General features: G+C 37.0%; 1 protein-coding gene across 3 annotated transcripts in view; it reads left to right on the top strand.

Moving 5' to 3' along the window:
- The window catches only part of Cwf19l2 (CWF19 like cell cycle control factor 2), a 57193-nt gene extending 35939 nt beyond the window's left edge, over positions 1–21254 (top strand). The window contains exons 13-19 of one of the 3 annotated variants that reach the window (XM_076926160.1): positions 2424–2636; positions 4791–4907; positions 6600–6755; positions 7769–7849; positions 13457–13558; positions 15915–16060; positions 20948–21254. In XM_076926160.1, coding sequence (XP_076782275.1) covers positions 2424–2636; positions 4791–4907; positions 6600–6755; positions 7769–7849; positions 13457–13558; positions 15915–16058 — 813 coding nt within the window. In that variant the 3' untranslated portion in view covers positions 16059–16060; positions 20948–21254. Of the gene's footprint in view, positions 1–2423; positions 2637–4790; positions 4908–6599; positions 6756–7768; positions 7850–13456; positions 13559–15914; positions 17228–20947 lie in introns of those variants that run through there. The other 2 variants (XM_076926159.1, XM_076926161.1) reach the window with 2 other exon arrangements.
- The last annotated feature ends 4304 nt before the right edge of the window (positions 21255–25558 follow it).

The following is a 25558-nucleotide window of genomic DNA, read 5'->3' as shown; positions in this document are numbered from 1 at the left end:
TTATTTATGAGAACACTTCCTAGGATATACAGTGTTTCCATTTGTCTTCTCCCCGGAGGTTTTTTTTTTTTTTTTTTTTTAATTTGATTTGTGTATTTCCTAATAATTTTAAGCAGAAATAAGCCAGTTCTGATAGGATTTATTAAAGCTACACACCAGGGAAATTTTTGTGCAATGAAAACATTCAACCTGGACTACTACTCCACATGTTGGCTGCCTTAAGTCATATACTTGAATTTATAGGAGCATTCTGTTAGCGTGTTGGCACAGTGTTGCTTCGTTCTTGTTCCTTGTGTTAATGGAGATGTTATTTTGTTAGATGTTCCAGCTAACAAAGATGGAGACTCTGCCAACCCTTTTTCCTTGTAATCGTTTTTTACTTATGGGTGTGTTGGGTGAACACTAAAGGCAACTTCTCATAAAAAGGGTGTTTTTTAAAGTGGGCAGAGCAATGACTCTAGTTTGTGACAAAACTAATAGAGACAGGTTGCTGTGAAATTGTTGATTTGGCATGCAGGCTTTCAGTTCATTCTGCTCAATAAGTAGCCTCAGCATAGTGATAACTTGTTTTGTACTTTTAACAGTTAAAATTAGATCTGGTAAAAATTTGATATAATAAATGTGTATAAAAGTAAAAAAGTTGGCATATATTATAACCGTTTTATAAATACTCCTCATAATCTCCTTACTATTCAGATTTTGTGAACTAAACAGCTGAATTGCTGTATAGTGTTATTATTATTATTATTATTATTATTATTATTATTATTATATTACTACTAATAGTACTAGATATTTTCATGAAGAGTCTGTGAAGGACCAGATGAGAAATACCATTCTCTTTCTGTTTTATATTCAGCTTTCTTGTTATAGCACAGAGCCAACCATATGCAGCCTGTGAGTAAATGTGTGGCTATATTTCAGTAATACAAATTTCAGTAAGTTGGGGGAAGGGGTGGTAGTGAAGAAATGGCTGGGCCTGTATAACATGTGAGCCATAGTTTTTTTTTTTGTTTGTTTGTTTTTTGTTTTTGTTTTTCGAGACAGGGTTTCTCTGTGTAGCCCTGGCTGTCCTGGAACTCACTCTGTAGACCAGGCTGGCCTCGAACTCAGAAATCCGCCTGCCTCTGCCTCCCAAGTGCTGGGATTAAAGGCGTGTGCCACCACCGCCCTGCGAGCCATAGTTTATTACTTCCTGGATATTAGCTATTTAAATTGTAGGCTTTTGAAAGTCTTTCCCTTACTTACTAAGTTTCCTGAAAAGAGTTTTGTTTAGAGGCCAGGCCTCTATATGTAGCCCTTGCTGGTTTGAACCTCACTGTTTTGACCAGGTTGACCTTGAGCCCAAAGAGATCTACAAGCTTCTGCCTTCCGTTTGCTAGAATTAAAGCATGGCCGATCTTTATCATGAGCTTTGATTAGAAATATCCTTTTACTTAAGTAGAGCTACTCTGTCTTTAAATTGTTTTAAAAGTTTGCTAAGATACAAGTATCTTATATTTGTTTCATATTTGATGATTTTTTTAAAGTATCTGAGGGTAGAAGATTGAGGAGAAGATAATGTAGAAAAGGAGAAACAAGCCATGAACACTGAACACAGTGCAGTCTTTATGAGACTGATGCTAATACTCTGGAGGGTCACACATAATTGAGGAAATTTCTTCCTGGGAGTGACAAGTAAATCTAGAACTGCAGCTGAAGAGTGAGAAGAATAGCATCATGGGAAGAATGGGTCAGAGCGCGTGTGCAAGCTGGGAGGCGACAGTGCCGTGGAATGGGAACACTTGCTTTGTAGAACATAGAGAATGAATAGGTGTGGCCAGATGTGTTGAACTCATTGATGCTGGGTTATGAGATTGGTCACTTTGGATTATGAGTCGTTACCTTCATACCAACCATTTGTATCATTTTCTTTCTAGGCTAAAGCAGAGTTTGTATTTGGCCTTGTATACAGTATAGAGATAAGGATTTTAAGCAGGGTCATAAGCTTTGTGTTTGTCCATATGTTGGAAAGAGTGTCAGAGTTGTAGAGATCAAATAGAATAAAATATTTACTTTTTTAAAAATACATTGTATGTGCTGTGCTTTCAAATATCTTAACCTCTGCATTTTGGTTTCCTTTCAGCTTAAGTAAACCTAATAATAATTTCTATATTATAGTTATTAGAAAAATAATTGAATGACATGAATTTATACTTATTGAAGATTCAGAGATTTTCGCTGTGATGAAGTTGAGGGTGGCCTCAGCAATGATAGATTAATTGGTTTTTTTTTTTTTTTTTTTGAGCTCAAGTTTAATTTTAACCATTTATAAATCATAGGTTGCATCATAGTATTTACAGATAGAACTCTAGGATGTCATTATTCAACAAAATATTAACTACCACCTTTTATCTCTTACTATTATTATTTTGATTTTTCAGTTTATGGGGAAATCAGATGGAGACTATTATACTCTGGATGACATGTTTGTCTCCAAAGCAGCTGAGAAAGAACATCTTGGTAAGAAGGAAGAGAGCCAGAGGAGAAGAGCAATCGGCGAGCACCAGAGGCTTGCTGCACAGATGGCAAAGTGTCTGCACTGTTTTGACAGCTCTCAGTGCCCCAAGCACCTTATTGTTGCAATCGGTGTGAAGGTAAGAAATAAAATACAGACAAGGTAAATGTCACTTAGTTTAAACAGATATGCTCTTTCTTCAGATTTTTATAAAAATTTTGAAGATTTTTACTTACTCTAATTTTTAAATATTTTGTTCTCTAAGTGACCACATAGTTCTTGGGTTTTTTGTATACCAAGTATCAGTGTTTCAATGTCTCAACCCATGTTGTGTGTGATTCCATTGGTAAGAATCAAATTCTGGCTCTGCTGTTGTCAAACTTTATGACCTAGTGGTGGAATTGATTTGAGCACTAAAATCTCCCCTTAGAACCTCAGTCCAAAGCAGCTTCCATTTCTTTACTTAATTCTTCATAACATATATTTGATTTCTCATAGACTGTGGCACGGTTTGAACACTTTATTGAAGTTCCTCTGACTTGTTAGTTGGATCATTCCCCAGTTTCAGCTTCGTGAATACAGAGATAACCTTAGCTAACCATGGCATTCCAAGGATCTTATCTTCTTAGAATATCTGTCATTTATTTCCATAAATTAGTTTGTGGATGGGGTAGTCACCAAATTCTCATTGTCATGGAAAAGTAAAGAATCAGGTTTATTTTAAAATTCATTTAAAGGTTTTTTGGAGAGCACTACTGGAATTTGAATTTTGGCATCTACCTAGGCTTCTGAAATTGTCTAATATCAAAACGCAACAGAATAACCAGATCAATCGCTTTAATTCAGAAGCATTGTCATAAAGTGAGGGATGAAACGACGGAGGGGTCATATTTTGAACAGGTTTTTAGAAGTCTTCTCTGAGGTTCCAGTGAATAAGAAGCCTTGGCACGGAAGAGAAAGAAAAAAAAGAAAAGAAGAAAGCTAGAGTGGCATCTCTTCCCCTGGGGTACCAGCCATACGACAGATGTAGTATGGAGTAGAGTTAGTTAGAGTGTGGGAAGAGAGAGAGGGAGAAAGGGGTCAGGGAGAGACAGGGCAGAAAATAGAGGATAAGAAAGAGATTGAGGAGGGGGCATACAGCCCCTTTTATAGTGAGCCTGGCATACCTGGCTATTGACAGGCAATTGTGGGGCAGAGCCTAAAAGAAATGCTAACACTTATTACATTTCTCAACATACATATACTTATGAATACCTCCTTGTATATAATAGAAAAATAGCTTCAGGTTATAGGTAATCATATATGTGAATAAACTTTTTAGCCAGCTTGATAAAGCAATCCTGGGCCTGTTTTCTTTCCCGTAGCTGGGTTAACTCACTTTTGTCCCATAATAAGAGAAATTGCCTGCCTGGCAACACATAATTTGTATTGTTGATTAAAAAAACAAAAACAAAAAAACAAAAAACCCCAGCTCTCCTTACAAAGGAATAAGAGATGGCTTATTCTAAAGCCCAGTATGAATGAACACAGCCCAGGAACACCAATATAGGTCATCCAAGTTTCATTTTCCAATATGGTAACAATTTTCTAATACTTTTAGAGTAACAGAATAAGTAAAATAAAAATCACATCAAGACCCTTTTGTATATATTAGGGAAAGGTAGACAAGTTATAGAACAGCTAGGAAATTTCATCATTCTGAGACTTTATAGCTTTTGGTTTGTGAAAATTAGTGCTCTGTTGTTCATCCTGAAAGATTTACCTACTGGTCTCAGAGTTGTTGCACAGCGGAGGGCAATACTTGCCTGTTAAGGAGACTAAAGACTAGCTCAGGGTAACTTGGATCTGGACCTTTATTGTTTTTAGTGTTTGTATGTATACAGTTCCCTCAAATCAAAGATCAAGTGACATTTGTTCTTGTTTTTATTTGGGAAGTCTTAGTCTGTAATGTGTATCAGTAAAAACTCAGACTTATATTCTGAATTCCCAGTTTTGTAGAAGCCATTTCCGTGATGTTTTAAATGTAAAAAAGTATCTTTGAGAGTATTAAGATATGTGAGATGGGGGTTGGTGGAGGGGTAACTAGGAAGTGGGTTATCATGGGAAGGGGGGTTGGTGGAGGGGGTACTTGGGAAGTAGGATATCATTTGAAATGTAAATAAATGGAATAGTTAATAAAAAAAAAATAGGTTTTACAAAGCAGACTGCCCTAGTCAGTCCTATGCTTTCACTACTGTAGTCTCGTCTGTTACAAATGACCAAATAACACATCACCATTGGAATTTGCTCCTAGGTTTATTTATGTTTACCCAATTTCCGGTCTCTTACTGAAGGACACTGCCTCATCGTCCCTCTGCAACATCATCAAGCAGCCACTGTATTAGATGAAGATATCTGGGAGGAGATTCAGGTCAGCACTGCAGGGCTCATTGTGCTGCTCGGGAGAGGTTCTCAAATTATTATGATAAACTCAGACAGATTTGATATATTTATTTGTAGGTGTCCATAGATTATCATGTTTCCATCTCTCACTGCTGTTATTTTCCTCACATACTCCTTTTTTGAAATCTTTTGTTAACTAAGTGAACTGACAAAAGTCAATTGGGGTTCTAATTAATGCTTTTTTCAGCTTGAGAGAATCATTCTTATTAAATTGTATCCAATAAGAAAGTTTCCAAGAATGAAAATCTGTGAAGGCAGCTTACAGGCAGCAGTTACTCTTTGTCCTTTGTCCTTCACTGCTACTGTGATTGTGCTGTTATTCCAGCTTCCGTTTCTTCTCTGTTCTCTTCATAGTGTGCCCTGGCTTTGAACTCTCTTATATGAGTCAGTTATACAGTTTGATGGCTGATTCTTTAAGAGATTGAAAGGTACATCATAGGCTAAGTAGTTTCTGAATTATTTCAAGGCCTCACAATGATTAATAAGGAAAGCAAATTCTTATTTTCTTAAGTGCTCTCAGTGAGTTACAGAGGACCCAGGTTAGAAAATGTGAAATTTTAAGACTTCAGAAGAGATGCTAGCTTTACATATTTGCCTGCATTTTATGAAATGCATTCTGTTTCAGTGCTTTGTAAAGTTGGTACTCCCAGAGTTTATCAGTTGACTATGTTGTCATAACTCTAACAACAAACAAATTATTTTTGATATGAAAAAATGTTTCTTAATAGAAAGTAAAAAGTATGGAAATTTGATATTTAGGATTATTGTAGGACTTTCCTGAGATGCATTTAAAAATTTTTGAAAAACTGATTTAACAGAATAAAATATAGTGTAAAAAGTGTATAATATCAAGAATCTTGTGTGTATGTTATACATTTCTGTGAGAAATTAAGCTATGTGGTGAAACACTTGAAGGTGGCTAAAGCATTTATTCAGTCCTCTAGATAGTGAACACATGAATGTAACATTTCAGATAACAGGAGAAATGCAGACCACTAATTGTATCCAAAGGTATAGTGTTTTCTATAACAGGCACATTGTTGTTCCGGAAGCCGGAGGTATTATGGAAAATTGAGGGAGGGAGGAAAAGCCAAATTGTTGTATGCAAATAGTGGCATTAAAGTTCTTCTTGTGAAAGGAAGATCACTAGACATTCGGCATGACTGAGAGTGGAGTGCTGAGATAGCTACACAGGGGCTGAAGAAGCAGCATTCTGGTTTTACTTCCAAATGTTTGTGACACTCCCAATTAATTATACTCTGATGACTAGTTGTCTATATATGCATCATTTTATTACATATATTTTCAAAAGTGATTTGACTTAAAATATTGTTTGAAAATGCAGGAACTCTTTTTCGGTTATTTTCTTTCTATAGAAGGAAGCTTACTAGTAACAGCAGGTGTAACCTCCGGTCTTAGAAGTCTGGTAGTAAATGTACAGACAGTTTCATAGAAACATACTGGAACAACAGTTGCAAATGATAAAGATCCAAGTTGTATAGTATTCATTTTTTATGTTGAGCTTGAAGAAAATTTGTCCTTTAATGCAGTTGATCATCTCAAATTATTTCATCTAACCAGAAATTTTTAGAATAAAAACATTTGAAAATGTGAAAAAGTTCTTGAATATGTGCCTGTCGTTGTTTCCCTCTTCCTCTAGATGTTTCGGAAATCATTGGTAAAAATGTTTGAAGATAAAGAATTGGATTGTATCTTTTTGGAGACCAATATGGGTTTGAAGAAACACTATCATATGGTTTATGAGTGTATCCCTCTCCCAAAGGAAGTGGGTGACATGGCTCCCATCTATTTTAAGGTAACTATTAAGCAGTTTTTCCATTCATTCTTCTTTTTTCTTATATTTTTTTTTGGGGGGGGGGCAGGATGTATTTGTAGTAATGTATTTTTTTATATATCAATACCAAATTTTATATTAAACAGTGAGATAAAGCATAAAATAGTTCAAGTACATTTCTGTATAAAAATTGTTGAACATTTTTGTTTAAGGGGGTTTGCTTACAAGTATAAATAAGCTATCAAATAGTGACTTACAGTTTCTCTTTAAATTATTTTTTAATTAAATCATTGTTTTACCATGAAGCACTTTCAGGTCATAACTATATAAAAGTAAACTCATGCATTCATAAATAGGAAATACATTTAATACATTTATACATTAATACAGTAATACATTTAAATTGGATTTAATTGAATGTTAATTTCACCTTAAAATGTGCTTCATTACTGGTAGCCAAAAGAAAATAAGATGATTATTTTATAACTAGTACCCATCTAGTTAGGTTAGAAAGTCTTAAAGTTCCATTTCTATGTATTTTTATTTTTCCTTTAAAAGTAGTCTTTAGTTTTGAGAATAATTTTTCTTTACATGTTTACTTCCTTGTTATAGGGTCTGAAATAGTTCTTGGTAGCCACAAATATACAATCTTTTGATGTGTGGTTGAAGAATAGTAAAATTAAATGAATTATTTGAGCAGACTTCTGTGAGTCCAAAAAGATTGAAATGTATTCTTAGAGCATGCTCTATCTTAAATTGCTTAATCTTTCCAAGGACCACATTTTGTCACATGAGGTTGAGCTGGTCACTAGCTATAGAGTTAAGAATGAGTAAAAGAATATTTTCTCTGATTAAAAGTCAGTAATTCTAGTGTTAGGTCTGCTAATTAAGGCTTTCACCCATTCATAACAACAGTCTATCCTATGCACTGTACCTAGCATTCACCTAAGAAACAAAACAAAAGCCAGTTTCGAGAGTATTTGCTACTCTACTGATTTTTTTTTTTTTTCACTTTTCAAATGGCTGTTTTGTAGAAAGCCATAATGGAATCTGATGAAGAATGGTCCATGAATAAGAAGTTGATTGATTTGTCTTCAAAAGATATTAGAAAGTCTGTGAGTATTAAATTTTGCTAATATAAGAAATTACTGTAGTGTTGAAAATCTTTGTGAATGTCTGCCTCTTGGTTTAGAATTAGGCTTTTTGACTGAGTAAGTAAAGGTAAGATAACTAAGGTATATGTTAAGAGGAAAGTATTTTCATTCTCTCTGGCTTATAAAATACTTATTTATTTACAGGGGCAGTTTATTTGTATAAATTAATCTTTCTTCTAGTCCTCAGACCTTGCCTTTTTAATCCCTAAATCAGATGTGGTGGCCTCTGTTTTCTGCCCTGAGAGCATCTCAGGAGAAGGGCATTTTTGTCATTGGTATTATAATGAAAGAAACAATTTTGTGTGGGCTTTATTTCAAGTTTGGGACATCTCCCCATTTTTCTGTCTTCCCTCCTTTCCTCCTCCCTCCATTTAAGAAGAAAAGTAAGTGTGTGTGTGTGTGTATGCGTCCATGTCCTTACCTTCTACTGTGTTTTTGACAGGGTATCTTATATTCTACTCTATACTGTATACTGTAGGCCAGCTAACACAAGCCTCCAGGGATTTTTCTTGTCTGTGCATTCAGTCTTGCCATAGGAATTCTGAGAAAATGGGTTTGTAAGGCTATATTAAGTTTTATTGGGTTCTTGGGATCCTAACTCAGCTCTTTCCACTTGGATGGCAAGGACTCTCTGAGCCCATGGCCTCAAATTTACTTTTCTATATAAAAATTCCCTGCTATATTCTTAGAACATAGCAATTGGGTTAGATTATGTATTTACTAGTTCTTTGGAGATTTGCTCAAGGATATATAGTTAGGTTTTGACTTGCAGGTATACTTTTTGATGCAATATAGTAAATACTTACATACTGACTCTTCTTTTGTAGAAATAGAATTTAAACTGAATAGAAAATTAATAGGCATATAGATTGCTTTTGAATTTTCTTTTAAAATTAACTGATACAGTAAGTCTTCATTGCATTCCTGATATTTACCAGCTTTTTTTAGTCATACTCTGTGTGGAGTATATCAGAGTAGAGATGGTTGCCTTCATGGGGCTCACTATAACACAGGCTCTCAATTCAGGCTGCATGGTAGACTGGTCTTCCAAATGCAGGGGCTTGTTTGTTTGTTTTAAATACAAACATACTCTCCCATATATTGCTTCTGGAGGCTTTTCATGCTGCTGAGGGTTCAATAGTCTATTTATCAGATGACATGCAAACTCTAAAGCATTTCAGCACGGGGCCTATTTAAATTAAGTATTTGGCCACTACTGTTCAAGTAGATGTTACTGGAATATTTTTTCTTCATTTCTGCTTTTGGAAAGCCAGACATCTAATGCAAAACATATGGGTGGTTAGCATTTCCTATCATACTAACAGCCTACTTCATAGGTGCACATTCATAGAACCAGTGAAGGTTCAGTATTAACTCAGAGTTAGAGAGATTATCCGTAACTGTTTTCTGTTCCTTCCCTAAAGAACTAGGCCAGAGTTTTAATGGGGGTGGGGGAGGGTGGGGGGTGGGGGTGGGACCAAAACAGTACTAAGTATCTGGTTTACTCTTTTTACTTTTCCTATTAGCACATTAAAAGGGTGTTTAATGTACAGTTTTTGTCCCTTTTTAAATCGTTATAATTTCATAATAAAAAATTCTTTCATGAAATTGTAATGACAGTCAAATACATTCCAGGTAGACATTTTAAAAGAAATGCATTTTCCCATAGTTGGCATTGTAAGTACAAATGCTGATCCGTCTGAGTGCTTATGCTTTTCTAAAACCAAGACTTACGATGCTCACAGAAAACTAGAAATAGGTGTGGCTGCATTTAAGAGCAAGAGTCTTGCGTCGGCTTTAAGATTCTGAAGGTAGAAAACCTTGAAATAGTAAGGCGTCATAGAATTTTTTTTATCAGAGGCTCTTTTGAATTTGCAGTACATGGGAAAGAAAGCAGATAACTTCTTGATGCATCTTAGTGTCTATTGACCACTTGTAACTCTTTATCTTGGCTGGAGCCTGCCAAGATTTCCCCCATCTATGTTTGCATGTCAATTGGTCTTGTCATTATGCTGTTCTTGTTCAGGTAATTGTATTATAGTTGAGGATTGTTGGGTGCATTTTCTTTGTTGTGCCTAAGTGACACTATATGGCAACAGGTATCCTGAGACTCTGGCCCTTAAAAATTTTTTGCTCCCTCCCCAGTGACTTTCCCTGAGCCTTAGGTATAAAGTTTGCATTGTAGATGTATCAGTTGGGATTCAGACCCTTCCTTATTTTCTGCATTTTGACCAGTTGTGGATCTCTGTAATAGTTCCTGTCTATTACAAAAAAGAAACTTCTTTATGTGAAGTGATAGTTACATGTTTCTGTACTCAAAAATATGTAGAACACAGATACCATATTGGGTTAGGACAATGACAGTAATAGGTTCTGCTCTCGGGTCTGTGACTTCTCTAGCCATGAATAGTTGGCATGGTTTGTAGAATCAGACATGAATTTTCTACTTTTGAGTTGGCCCTACGTCGCATTAGACACCTTAGCTTTCATTACTGTCAAGATAGAAGTGCCACTCTTACACCATCGGTAACATCTTACTGATGAGAGTTCATGAGCTTTGCAGCGTGGTAGAAGTATGGGCTGCTCCTCCATTTTGGCAGCTTGTACAATCTCTTCCTGTACTGTGAGAACCAGTCTTCAGTGAGGAGCTTTCCAGTTTCAAGTCTAGTTCAGTTCCTCCACGCCTGCATATTGCTTGTTCTCTTTTACTTGTCAGTCTTAGTTCTGAAACTTTAGATTTTAGTGGACAACCTAATGTATCTGAAGAAGCCAGTAAAGTAGTAGGGACCACTGGGAGGGTGAGGTACGAAGGAGGCCGGAAAAGAGGATGACAGGAGGCAGGTGCTATGAACTGGGTAATGGGCAAATGGATGACTTTTAACTGATGATAAGAGAGGAAGCATAATACAGGGTGATAGGGAAGGGAGAGAGAGAAATAACATTAAGGACATCTGAAAAAGTATAGGGACAGTGCACTATTTTATAAGCCGTGCTCTGTCTAACAAAACCCAGTGTTAGGCTTGGGAAACCTTCCTCAAGTTGTTGGTTAGACGAATATAAGTGCCTCCTGAAACAATATAGACTTTTGCCATTTGCCCTTGCTTACCTTCTGGAACTTGAAGATCAGACCCTATTTCTGTGCACACTGTTGAAGCGTGATACTAGAGCTCCAAGAGTTTTCCTTGTGATGGACAAGTGGGAAAAGGCATACTCTGATGTGTGTGCCTTTGCCATGTCTGTTGAGCCACAACTCTAACAGCAGGACTGCAGGCCCCACTTGTTGTAGTATGAAAGACAGTATAAAGGAGAAGTCATGACAGAGCTCCTATTTATATGAATGTTGTGACTCCACTTACCATCTTGGCAAGTATCCCAGTGGTATTGAGTGTTGGTATATGTACTTGTTTCCTGTATTGCAATGACAATGGGTTAAAGTACTGCACAGTTATCTCACACCACAGTTCAGAAGTCGTAAGTATGCAGTTCACTCTGTTGAGTGCCTCCTCCTGGAAACTGTAGAGAGGAGGGTATTTTTCTTTTGTTTGTTTGTTTGATTTTGTTTTTGTTTTTAATGAACCGGGACTGAACCTGGGGCTCTGCACGTAAGACAATTCCCACTAAACCATCTCCCAGCCTTAATTTTTTTTTCTTTCTAAGTACATGTTCACTGTTCTAAGCCAGCTTTGAGCTGTCTGTAGCCAAGTCCTTGAACTTGCAGCCTTCCTACTTCAGCCTCCAAAGTGACTGTGACTATAGGCCCTGTTGTCAGCTCTAGCTAAGAGTGGATGCCCTTATCGTCTCAACTGCTGAAAGCTATCTGAATCTATGACTTGTGACCTTCCTCTGCCTTCAAAGCAAGAATTATACACATGAAAGTGTTTATAACTCAGGCCTACTAAGTTCTTACAAGTATTCTCATGATTACATTTACCTCATGTGAATAAATGCATCACTATTGCATTTCAAGACTCTTAGCTTGTTCACACATTTAATGTCCCTTTTGCCATGAAAGATAGAATATTCAGGGCTTTGACATATTCAGGGCCTACTAGAAAGAAAAAGAAAGAGTGCTGTCACTGCATTTCTTCCGATGTTGCATGCTGCATGCCTGGTTACCTAATTTGGTGGCACAGTGTCCGTTGGAACCTTCTTTCCGTTTGTCATTGGACTGCTTTGCACAGAGCGTTTCTGTACAGGAAACAGACACGAAAGGAATAGTCTCATATAAGGTAAAATTTGAGCTGGGGACTTGCATATATGTTACTATTTTCCTTGATGTTTCTAGCAAACCTCAGAATGCTTTGTGTTTCTCCTGAAACTCAAATGTTACAAATGTCTGCTTTTCATATTCATGAAAATCAGAAATTTAGAGCCTTTGTCTGGCTGTTCTGTGTTTTTACTTTATTTTTTTCTTGATTGTTAAGGTCACACATAACTATTCTCTTTAAAATATAGAACATAGAAAATATAAATGCATAAGTAACATTTTTTAATTTTAATAGAGTTTATTCAGGGCATGGGGAGGGGAATTAAGAGGGTAGTAGAGGCAGAGGGGGGGAGAGGGGAGGGGAGGGGAGGAGAGGAGGCGAGGCCAGCCATGACCACATGCAGAGAGGGGGAAGGGAATGGGGAGGGGAGAGGGGAAGGGAGCAAGAGGGCAAGAGAGTAAGCACATAAAGTGACATTTTAAGGTTTATACTATCTTTTAGGCTGATTTTTTTTTTTAGTTCATGCTTTGTATTGGCTTGATTTATAATGATTCAAGATGACATCTCTGTTCTTCCCACACTGTACTGAATACTCCAAAGTTGTGCCTTCGTAAATACTCAAAACCAAATATGTATAGGTAGGAATATGTGGGTCACTGTCAGATGAGTCAGTGCTGATCACGTGGTGGTGTCAGAGAGGAAACTTACTGTCTGTGGACCAACCTGAATCATTTCTAATGATAAAAGTGGGAACTTAGAAGAAAAACTTACAAAGATACAAAATCTGTGTAATAATAAAGTAAAAAATTACACTCTTTTCAATCAGTATGGAGATTAACTCCTCCCCTCCCATGTCTCTGTGTGTGTGTGCGCGCGCGCTTGCGCTCTCTCGTAGAAACGAGGGGTGGGAAGAAAAGGATACTAGATTGTAAAATTAGCTTGGTAAGCTAAATATTGTTTACCAGTTAGATAAACTGATTTATGTTGGTAAGTTATAATAGTGAAGATTTTATGAACCTGTAAACACAGCCACAAATATGTAATCAAGCTTTCTCTTCCTAAGTAAAATATAGAAAAGGCTTCTGTAATCATAGAAAAATTATCCCTTAGCTGTATAAAATATCTGAATACCTTTTTCCTATTATCTCCACGAACAGGAAAGTATTTGCTTTGATTGTGAAATAATAGACTTGATGAAGGTCTGGCTGGATGAAAGGCTATCAGAATGAATTCTTTTCTTTGGAAAATTAGATCATTGGGATTTTGTCATGTACACGATTCTGACATATGATTACTTCTCTCATGGCAGAGACTCAGAGCAGGAAGTAAAGCATTTCATGTGAGCTGTTTTTTTACTTAGGTGCCCAGAGGCTTGCCTTACTTCGCTGTCGACTTTGGCCTTCAGGGAGGATTTGCCCACATCATTGAAGATCAGCACAAATTTCCTCATTACTTTGGAAAGGTATACTCACAAATTTGATAAAACCTTGGAGTGTTAATACTTCCCTTGTGAAAGAAAATTAAAAGTTTGATACAAGCAATTGATAAGTTCTTCTCTATATAAGTTGGAGGAGGGATGAATTAGGAAGTAACAATAAAAATATACCAGAATACAGAATATTTACGATAGAGTCAGAGACATGATTGTGTAACCAAATAGTTTCGGCTCAGTAACTGTAATATTTTTCTTTGGAGTCGGGCAGCTTTGTTCTGAAAAAAAAAAAAATGATGACAATTGTTAACATTTATTAAGGGCTTACAATATGCCTGTCTACTGTCCTAAGCAGTCATCTAGTATTCACAACAACTCTGTTGTCTAGATTTTGTCATAAATATTTGTTGTAAAGATTGGAAAAACCTAAACTACAGAAATGTTGTGTAACTTGCCTAGGGTTGTGTGTTGAGTGAGAGAACTAGATACTGCAAGTTATGGTTAGTGCAGAAAATAGTTTCAGCTCTTCATTTATAGTTAAGTTACAATGTAGAAAAAAAAAATGACTCATTTCACACAGTTAGGTTCTGGATATATATGAAATTTCCAGTCATTTGATTGCCATTAGTTTCTTTCAGGGAGGAAAAACAAAAAACAAAACAAAATCCAAACAAACAAACAAAATGCCTTTCTAAGAGTAATTCCTAAAATTCTAATTCCTTAAATTAGAGGAGTTCTTACTAAGTATCTATAAATTTATGTCAGGCACTAGAATGAAATTAATTTACCATTTGAAATTGGCAAAATGAATCTGGGACTAGTTCAGGCCCTACCTCTTTGTGCCTGGGCCTCTAGAGAGAGGAGCCTCAGTAAACTTTGCTACTGCCCACCTTGTTTTCCTCTCTATCCCACTGTCGTCTGCATGAGATCACCTTTGACGGTGACTAGAATATGCCGAGAGGAAGCACAGCTCCGAGGGTTTAGATCCAGAACTTACTGTGCTGTTGTCCTTAGTGAGTAACCAGATTCCAAAGTTAGATGCATCTTTGAGTTACTGCTTATAAATTCTAACATAGCCCAGCCTTGTCTTGAACTCACCACACAGCTGAGGATGTTTTTAAGCTCCTGATCATCCTGCCTTCCCGTCCTGAGTGCTGAGTGTCCAGGAGTGCACCACCAGGCCTATTCTTATGTAGTCTTGCCAATCAGACCCACAGCTCCATGCATGTCAGGTACACACTGTACCACTCTAGGAAGTTGTATCCTCAGCCCTTGTTTAAGAAGTCTGCAGAATGTTTTTTGGCTATTGGGTTTTTTTTCTGCAGAGGTAATCAACCAACCAACCAACCAACCAACCAACCAACCAAAACAAAACAAATCAAAACACAACTTTTTTTTCCACGTCTGTGAAAAATCCTGTTATTCACTGGAGGTTTCCAACCGTTTTTAGTTCTGGATTCATAGTTTTAAATTTTTGCTTCAGAGAAAAGGATATCACTAACCCATTGTTTGGTTTTTAAATTTTTATTGGGAGAATTGCCTCCTCTTTAAATATTACTCATGTATTGCGGTTTATATGATACATTTTTAAGATGGAATAGTTGGTCTCCTGATGTTTCAGAGCATGCTTTCTAGGAAATACTTGGATCCTTCTTTGACCTGTTGCCCAATCAGTGAGTGGCTCAGACAACAAGAGGAGATTTAAGAAATGGACTCTTCAAATAAGGGAATGAAAACCCATCTTGCATATGCAGTGGTCTAGAGATGGTTTCTCACAGACATACAAACTACCCCTTCTCAGACTCTACTGTTTAGATGGATTGATGCCAGGAACCTCTTGCACTAAATCTGAATTTGTCCAGTTTCTCCTGAGGACATTCACAGAGTACATTGTTAATGACAGGTGGTGCCCTTTTCTGATTTATCCATTAGGATAAATTTATGCAGTTGTTTATTGGTTGGTTGGTTTCAAATGCCTTAATGATCTGCTTTGCTAGTTCCCCTTTCTTTCCCACTGTATGGATGACACTTTATTACCCTGGTTCTCACCACATTCTCTTATGAGCTTGCCATTGACGTATTAGTCATATCTTTATGACCACAGAAATTAAGTTTCACTTTATTCCTCCCTTTTACTACTAATTTTATAGAGATACTAATTAGCAACCCAGTTGACAAATTGCTTCCCAGGAGACACCACAAAGACTCACTGACTTTGCAGCTAAGATAGGAAATAAGGTTTATTTTGTTTGAAACTAATATGAAATATTTGTACGTTGTCACAAAGAACTACTTAATACTATATTTAATAGCGTGATAAATGAGTAGGTCTACTTTTATTACATTGTTTAATATATATATTCATATCTTTCTTACTCTTTAAAAGGAAGTCATTGGTGGTATGCTGGATCTAGAACCCAGGCTCTGGAGGAAGGGGATCCGAGAAAGCTTTGAGGACCAGAGGAAGAAAGTGTTGCAGTTTGCTCAGTGGTGGAAACCATATGATGTCACCAAAAGTAAAAGCTCTTAAGTGTATGTCATGTCATTTTCTATGCTGAGCCCATTCAGTTTATGTCTGTTATATCTACACACAACTGTGCCCTTGGCTCTAGGGAAAGCAGCAGCAGCTGCCCACTCTAGTCACTGACACCTATGTTAGGGCAAGTTGTTTTCTTCCTCATCCCTCCTGGATACTTGGTTTGGGTGACTGTGGAGTAAGAGCAAGTGCATCAAGATCATTGGCTCACATTTCTTTCTGTGTCTACTTCTGGACGTACCAAATTACTCAGTTACTCTAGAGAGGAATTTATTTTCAGAGCTCTAGCAAGGCTGCAGGGGAAAGTGTGCTTCCAGTTATAGTCTGCCACCTCGCTCTTTTGTGCTTTTTAAACAAGACTGGATGTATTCAGTACTAATTGAAGTTTATTTTCATAGTTTTATGGAAGAGTTTCTTTTTTACTAGAGCATATAGTACTACATATTAGCTTAGTTAAAGAAAGGAATTAAAAAATTAAATGATAATGAAAATAAATATAAACTGTTTTTTTCTGGACCTTGAAATAGTCTGAATTTTGATAATCATAAAAATAATTGTTCTAAATAATACAATTTTCACTTGTTTGTAGTTCATGTAAATCTAAAGTCTGTAGCCAAATCACTGTATTGAGATTGTAAGCTTGTCTCAGATGTTAAAGAGCATAAGTACCCAGGGGATGTTCCGTTGTTCCTACTTGATTAAAGGTACTTAAGTTTTATTGTTCTCAACATCTGATCTTGAGAAAACCTTGGATTTATAAAATATGAATTGTAGTAAGTCTTTTTTAACATGCTTACAAAAACAAACTATGTTTTGTTAATGCCTAGAATCAGTGTGAAGTGTGCTCTAGAGTAACTCATTACATGTTTATTTTAATGTCAGCTCGTCACTGTTTCCATGTATGTTATTTGTATGTTAAAAAGGCAACTGTTCTTTTTTTATTTTTAAATTTCACAAATGTGTTGAAGCTTCAATACTTGTAAATTACATCCAAATGTGTAAGTGTGTGTATATATAGTAAACAGGTGTGATGGCTATTATGGTCTTTTCAACTATTAACTTTGCCACAAGTCTTATATTCACTTTTATAATCAGTGAGTTAAAACATTTGATCATAGAGTTTATGTTAATATTTCAAAAAATATAAATACTACTGCCTCAAATTTTACTGAATCTGTAGCATTTATGTCCCATCTAAACTGCTTTTGCCCTGGCTCCAGTTACTTCTTGATGCACAGTCAATTTCTGAAAACCTCCATGATTTGTAATAGTAAAAATTCTTTTTAAATTAAATGAATTTTTTTAACCTATTCACTTTATATTCTCACTGCCCCTCTCCCGGTTACCCCCTCCCACAATCCTTCCCTCATCCTCCAGTCCCTTTCTCCTCTGCACGGGTGGGGTTTCCCCTGGGTATACCCCCACCCTGACACTTCAAGTCTCTGTAAGGCTAGGTATTTCCTCTCACACTGAGGCCAGACAAGGCAGCCCAGCTAGAAGTATATATCCCACAATATACTATATATATATATCCCACAGACAATAGCTTTAGGGATTGGCTGGGGCTTTTGTTGATTTGACTTGACTTTATGATGTTTAGGTCCTTGGTTAAAGTGGCTTAAATATCTGGAGATGGATTGAAGTTGTTTGTTGAGGACTTCTGTTCTTTATACTGCAAATATTGGCTCTGGAATATTCTGTGTAGGTTTGTCACATACATGTCCAATGTCTGGGTAGGGGAACAGCTGGGGACCTTCTGGCATCATTTTCTCTTTATATGATAGCTTCAAGATAGTTGAATTTCCTCTATTCCTTAAAACTCCCCCAGAGCAACTATTCCAAATGAAAGCTCCAAGAAGTGTGGAGAGCCAGTAGAACCCAGATGCTGATGCAACGTGACATTTCTGTATTATGCTTGTCAAACTTGACTTATAACCTACTTAAATTTAAGAACAGTTGTAGGGATGAGCATGGGAGTGGAAGCCTTTAATCCTAGCAATTAGAAGGCAGGCAGACAGTTTTCCTTGAATTCAAGGTCAATTTGCTCTACTTAGTTCCAGGAGAGCCAGGACTGCCTAGAGACCTTGTCCGAAGTCATAATCTTGCCTTTGATATGAGAAATGAGCAAAAAAAAAAAAGTGTGGCTATTTTTAAATTGTTGTAATTTATTCTTTGCCTACAAATTTACATTTATTTCTCATACACGCGCACACACACACACACACACACACACATATATATATAAACACACACACACACATACACACACACAGTATATTCAAATTTTCCTAAGACAGCCCCATTGTAGTGAGGCTTTAGGCTTCTATAGTTCAGGGTCTCTTCTAAAGTGAAATGAATGTAAAGGGTAATTGAGATATTTTTCTGTTCAATCTGAAGGCCTGTATTCTTAAGAGACAAATTATCTGCACTCTTCCCAGTAGATATGCCAGTAAACCTACAGCAATGAGAGAAGCATATGTTAGTTCAGTAGGCACAGTCATTGAAGAGGAATAAAGATGGGGAGGAGAAATGTATCAGTCCATACTCTCTAGTGATTCTAAAATTAAGTTGGGCATATGTTACTGTTTTCTGTAGTTGAGCCTCAGTCTGTTCTTGAGAAGAGTGTGGCTCTTTCCTGTGTCTTTGGTACTCTTAATTTAGCTGAGTTGGCTTCCTTTTGCATGAGAAATTGTTCAAGAATTATGCCTGCAGACAAGATAGAATGACTGCATTGCCCTCTTGCTTCAAAACCACCACCAGGTGACACATGTCCTGATTTCGAGGAAAGGAGAGTCAGAATCATAGAACAAAGTTCAGTGATGGCTGGAAAATAGCACACAGGTGTGACGATGACTCTTCATTAAGTCTTGTCCTACTACTGAGTATGCCCATGCTGTGGCTCAAGGTGAGGGATACAGGACAAGCCTATTGCTTATTCAGCTCAAAGAAAACCAGTTTTGAGTATAGAAAGATCTAGACCACAAGGCCATTTCTAAAGGAGAGTTTGCTGCACAGAGATCTGCAGGGAGCCATCTTTTAGCATATGTAAGAGGAGGCTTTCTTTGCTAAAGATTAACCTACTTCAGAGAGTTAGCAGTAACATTTTTATTTGTTAGAGTGTAAAATGTCATAATTGAATGGGAATGGGGAGCAGAGCATAGGATAGAATAACCTCTATAGTTTAGCGTTATTACTTCAAGTATAATCTAGTTTTGATCAAGTCTGATCTAGTTTTGAGAAACATCCTAGAAGAGGCAAAGATATCAAACTATTTCCAAGAACTTAAATGCAGTCTAAAGCAAAGCTTAAAATATAAGAATTAGAAAATATTTTTATTAGAACGTGTTAATGTTTGAAGTCCAGTAAAAAAACAGCCATGCAAAGCACCAAATTGGCAACTGCTTGGGTTGGTAACTGGTTTTTTTTTTCTTAAAAGATGCAGTACTATTGTATAAAACAATGAGGAATTGATAGCATTCAAAAGTAAAATCACAAATAAAGATATTTAAAGTAAAGGAATAGAAGTGTGTATTGTTGCAAGATTGCTATTCTTGAAGTGTTAATAATTTAAATATAGACATTTATAAGTTTAAAATACATAAATATAATTTGTACAGAAGACCTTAAGATCGAGAAAAAAATATATAGTTGAAAAACCAATAAAGACGATGAAATAACTCAATTGTAAAACCTCCAACCTAAATTTTGTCCTGCCAGCAAGATGTGCTGAGGTAAAAGTTGCACAGAAATTATGGGAGTGGCCAATCAATGACTGGTCCATCTTGAGACCCATGCCATGTGAAGGAGCCCATTGCCATTACTGCCTGGAGGACCAGAAACCACAGGCTGGATGGCCCAGAGACCTAGGATAAAACAAAACATGCCTGGCAATGATAGATAGATAGATAGATAGATAGATAGATAGATAGATAGATAGATAGATAGATAAAATAATAATAATAAAAGTAAAGAAATTATTACTAATGATATTCTGCTATGATAGATAGATAGATAGATAGATAGATAAAATAATAATAATAATAATAAAAGTAAAGAAATTATTACTAATGATATTCTGCTATGATAGATAGATAGATAGATAGATAGATAGATAAAATAATAATAATAATAAAAGTAAAGAAATTATTACTAATGATATTCTGCTGTGAATGCCAGACAGGAGACTGGCATAATCAGAGAGGCTCCATCCAGCTACTTGTGGACACTAACACAGAGACCCACAGCCAACTGTTAAGTGGAACTCAGTGAATCTGTGCAAGAAGGGGAGGAAGGATTGTAGGTACAAGGATCAAGAACGCCACAGGAAAACCCCCAGAATCAATAAACTTGGACTTCTAGATGCTCACTGAGACTGACCCAACAATCAGGGAGCCTGCATAAATCTAACCCAGGCTCTCTGCATATATATTATATTTTTTACCTTTGTATTTTATGGGATTCCTAACAGGGAGTCTGGGTGATTCTGATGCTTTTGCCTGCTTTGGGGACCCTTGTTCTCCTAAGTGGGTTGCTTCATCTAGCCTTAATACGAAGGAAGGGTGGTGCTTAGTCTTATTGCAACTTGATACTCCATGTTTGGTTGTTATCCCAAGAGACCTGCCCTTTTTTGATGGAAAATGGAGAAGGAGTTGATTGGGAGTAGAGACTGTGGTTGAGATGTAATATATGAGAGGATGAGTTAATTAAAACAAAACAAAAAATATAAAAATAACAGAAAGGATAATAGAAAATCGAAGTTCAAGTGGGACAAATTGTAAGCAAATAGACCTTCACACACCAATAATCAGTTTCTGTTGCTGTGAAGCAAATTCCCACCAAGCTAGCTTCGTATAGCAACATGATTTTATGATTTTTTTTCACAGTATCTGTGCTTGAACATCAGGCTTGCTTACATTATCCAGCTTGTGGTTATTCACAGCCAGGACAAGATCTTCATCTCGGCTGTACTGGGAAAAGATCTACTTCCTCACCTATCCGGCTGTTTGCTACATTCCGAACTTTTCAGCCTGAAAGGATAGCTTCTTATGTTTTCCAGGCTGTTGACTGGCTTTTATATGACATCCAAAGTTCTTCACATGAAAGTTTCCCAACATGGCTGCTTCTTCATAGTCAATAAAGTATCAGAGGAACTATTAAAATGACTACCAAAGGCTTATGTATGTAATAGAGGTAAGTAATAAGGTAATCATGTAATGACTTGAGCAAGATCACATATATATCCTTTCACTGCTTCTGTGTTATTATTGGTTAGAAGCAAGCCAGTAATCTTCCCCCTTACCCAAAGTACCTGCACGTACCCCACAAGCAAGTGACAGTTCTCATGAGGCAAGAAAGAAATCCAGTTCAGTATGACATAGTAGCTTGTCTTTGAGAGCCCGACACTGGGCAATTTATTTTTAAATACATTTAAGCACAGCATAATTTGGGGAAAAAATGTCTTCTGGTGATAATTAATCTCAAGTGTACAACAAAGCTTAAGATAGAACTACACTGAAACTCTTGTGAAAATACACTATCTGTTCTGTAGATTAACTGGGGAAGTGACTTCAGGTAAACAATGTTGATAAGGATCTCAGGGAGGATATACTATAGATTGTTGGAGATAAAAATAAGAGTCTTGGGGGAGCCTGTGTGGCCTGGACACAGGATAGTGCAGAGGTTGCTAGAGGTTGTTAACCACCTCTGTTTCTAGCTTTTCATACATCTCTTTCTCTGAAGAGACAAGTTTGTGTGTTTAATATTCCTGGTCTCACTAGTGCTTATCTGTAGGCACAAATACTTATATGCTTCCTGTACAAGAGAATGAGGTAAGACAACGATGGAAGAAGTAGGATCTCAACATGGGATTTCATTAAGTCTGTATTATCAGTATTTTATGAAATTCCTGGAAGTGGCGTCAGACTCTGAAATACCTATAATCACCATTACAATTAGCAAATGCAGGTACTATGTTTGTTACTTTTCTATTGCTGTGGTAAAGTGCCATCCATGTTCAAGAGCAACTTAAGGAAAAAAAAAATTAATTTGGTTTAGGTTCCAGCAGGATACAGTCCATCATAGTAAAGAACACACAGTGTAACAGCAAAAAGCTGGCTGATGACATTTCTGTCCACACATGGGGTCGGGGATGGATATAAATGACTGCAGGATGTAGGGGCCTAGTTAGAAACTCTCAAGGCCTGTTCCCAGTGATATCTATCTTCCAACAAGGCTCCATAACCACTTCAAGTAGAACCACCAACTGAGGGCCAAGTCTTCATAATACGTGAGCTTATGGGAACACTTAACTACCATAGACACCAGAATGATCTCTGGTATGTTCACGGATCATTTAGGAATTTAAATAAGCATGGTAGAACAACATCAACAATGACAAATGGTGACTATCCACACAGATCACTGATGAAAACCAGGCATGAGAAGAGACAGTAGTAAAGAAACTTAAGGAAAAGAGTTTAATTTGGTTTAGGTAGAGGATATCACTATTAGCATCCAGTACAGTCACAACCACAATAATCTTCAGGGTCTGCTCCATAAAGGACACTGGAATCCTTTGGCCTTCAGGTAACTAACAGCTGTTCCTACCTGAAAACCCTAGATAGTGAAGAGGAGGTACATGTTCAGCCTTCTCCTCAGATTAAGCTGCTGCTATGTAGTTCCTGTTCAAGTCTCTCCAACCCCCCACATTCTTATCATCTTCAAGTCCTGACTGCTGAAGTGCCCCCACTCTATAATTCTGTGGCTTTAGTTTCAGATGCATCTTTTTTTTTTTTTTTTTGGTTTTCTTATCTAGAAAATAAATCATCACAGTAATTGCAGTCCACAATTATAATGAAAACTGAACGAAGCACCAGAGCCCTCCATACACAGAGCATTCAAATATGAAGCATTAACCTACAAATGAAAACTTTAGAATCTGACTGTATTTTTCATGTTTCCTTTCCTCATGTAATTCAGGATTTGCTCTTCTCTCCTTTGCTGAATGCATACTGAGAATAAAAATGGATTGGAATGTTTAAAAACCTTTACCATTAACTTTTTTTCATTTTATGTTAAAAACAAACCAACAAACAAAACCAGCCAACCAACCAACCAAACAGACAAAAAACACCATGACCTGAAGCTTAGCAGAATGCACTCAGTCAAAAGTACTGTTTTTTTTTTCCTACAAGGAGAGGTGCTGTGGAGAGCAAGATGATGAGTCGAGTTGCTGTTCTGAAGGGAATGTCACAGATCCTTCCAACAGTCACATAAATGCAGAAAGCATAAATGAAGAGTTAAGCCATTGCTTTGACCTGAAAAACTAGAAAAAGTTTCATTGAAGAAGTTAGATTTGAGGTGAGCCTTAAAGGATCTAAGTAAAACATTTTAAGAAGAAAAGTATGAGTTGAGTATTTTGATATGAAATTTCACTCTAGCTTTTCGTCCAGTGAAAATATGTACCAATTTTAAAAAGAAAAAGAGAACAGGGGTTGAGAAGATGGCTTACTTAGTAAGATCTCTAGTGGCCTCACAAAGCTAGATACAGTGGCATCCTTCTAATCACTGTGTTAGAGAGTTGGAGACAAGATTTTTGAGGCACTGTGTGTGGTCAGTTACTCTAACTGTATTGCTTGTGAGCCATGGAGTCAGTGAGAGACCCCATCTCAAACATAAGACACAGAGCATTGAGGATACCCAGCCACCTCTAGCTTACACACATATACACAGATATACAGTATAGTCTTTAATGTGAGTAGAGAACATGGAAAATTCTGATAAGGTTAAGACTTTATTCAGGAAGAAGAAATGTCCAGAAGTTGACGGAGCTGGCAAGTTTTTCTTGGAGAGAACAATCACTTACTATTATGAAGCTAGTTTTAAAGCGGTGCCTGGTGTTTATTTCTATTGGCAGTGGTTAAGAACACAAATGTAGTTCCAGGTAAGAGGCTATTTCACTGGGACAATTGTAATCTGAACACGGCTTTTCAGGTCTCTTTTAAATGGGAAAGATAAGAATGTTTTATTTATATGCTCAGTTTCCACACATGCAGAGACAATAAAAATTACAGGTATCCTTTCTATTCTATTCATTAAATATGGTTATAGATCAAACATATACTTTTGGCATACAAGGTTTGTTTGCTAGACAAGTCTGTTTTTATTGGATATTTTATTTATATTTCAGATGTTATCCCCTTTCCCCATTTCCCCCTCACCCAGAAACCCCTTATCCCATCCTCCCTTCTCCTGCTTCTATGAGGATGTGACCCCACCCACCCACCCACCCACTCCCACCTCCCTGTTCTTGAATTGCCCCACACTGGGGCATCTAGCCTTCATGGGACCAAGGACCTCCTCTCTCACCTATGCCTGACAAGAGTACTGAAAACATTTTGTCCCATAACCTGAGAAATTATAGCAAGATCCTTCTTTTACAATTTGTTTTTGGTGAGACAACTTCTATAAAATTTTCCATGATTACAGTTTGGCACTCTGGTTTTGCCAATAGTATTTCTTGACATGCTTCTGCATCCTTGCTAGTCATCTTTTGCTGTGAGCTTTATTTGTCTTTTAAAATCCCCTGAATCTCTTAGATTCTATTATCACTCAGTTGTGTTCTGTTCACTTTGACGTCTGGTGTTCATTTGCTATTTTGCCATTGTCACATATAGAAAGTGATATGGTGTTATGCTCAATCTTGTGATTCCCATTGAAGATTTTGACTTGATGTCAGTGCCAAGTTGGTAAGGTCCATCATACATTCATCTTGAGGAGTTTGCTGTCTTTTACTATCTGGCAACAAAATCTCCTGTTAATAATGCCCAATTGAAATGGTGCTTAGGAAAGTAACATGAAGAGCATATGAAGAACTCATATGAAGAACAGTGGTTACTGTTCATTTTCAACTAGTCAGGATCTGGAATCACCTAGGAGACAAACCTTCAAGCACACCTATGAAGAATTCCCCAGCCTCTAGGAATTACATTGACTAAATTAATTTAGGATAAAGGCCCATAGCAACAGCTGCCAGTGGCAACAATGCCTGGGTTAAAGGCTCGGACTGTATAAAAAGGAGAAAGGGAGGTGAGCACAGCCATTCATTGCTCTGTTCCTTGCTTCAGGCTGCAGTGTGACCAGCTTCCTCGAGCTCCTATGCTAGCTAATCGTATGTCAACTTGACACACAAAGTAGAGTTATCTGAAAGGAGGGAACCTTATCTATGATTATGGACATGGGCTTAGAGACACTGAAATGGCAAGCACGAGCCCTGTATGGGTCCTCTGCATATATAGTATGGGTACTAGCTTGGTGTTTTTCTGGGACTGCTAACAATGGGATTGGGTGTGTCTGACTCTTTTGCCTGCTTTTGAGATTTTTTTCCTCCTATTGAGTTGCCTTGTCCAGCCTCTATACGAGGGCTTTCGACTTGTCTTACTGTATTGTGTTTTGTTCTGTTTGGTTGTCTCTTAGAGGCCTGCTCCTTTCTCAAG

This window comes from Arvicanthis niloticus, chromosome 27 (assembly GCF_011762505.2).
Source record: "Arvicanthis niloticus isolate mArvNil1 chromosome 27, mArvNil1.pat.X, whole genome shotgun sequence".
Lineage (NCBI taxonomy): Eukaryota > Metazoa > Chordata > Mammalia > Rodentia > Muridae > Arvicanthis > Arvicanthis niloticus.
The sequence above is the reverse complement of the archived record's forward strand: the minus strand, read 5'-3'. Positions and strand labels throughout refer to the sequence as shown.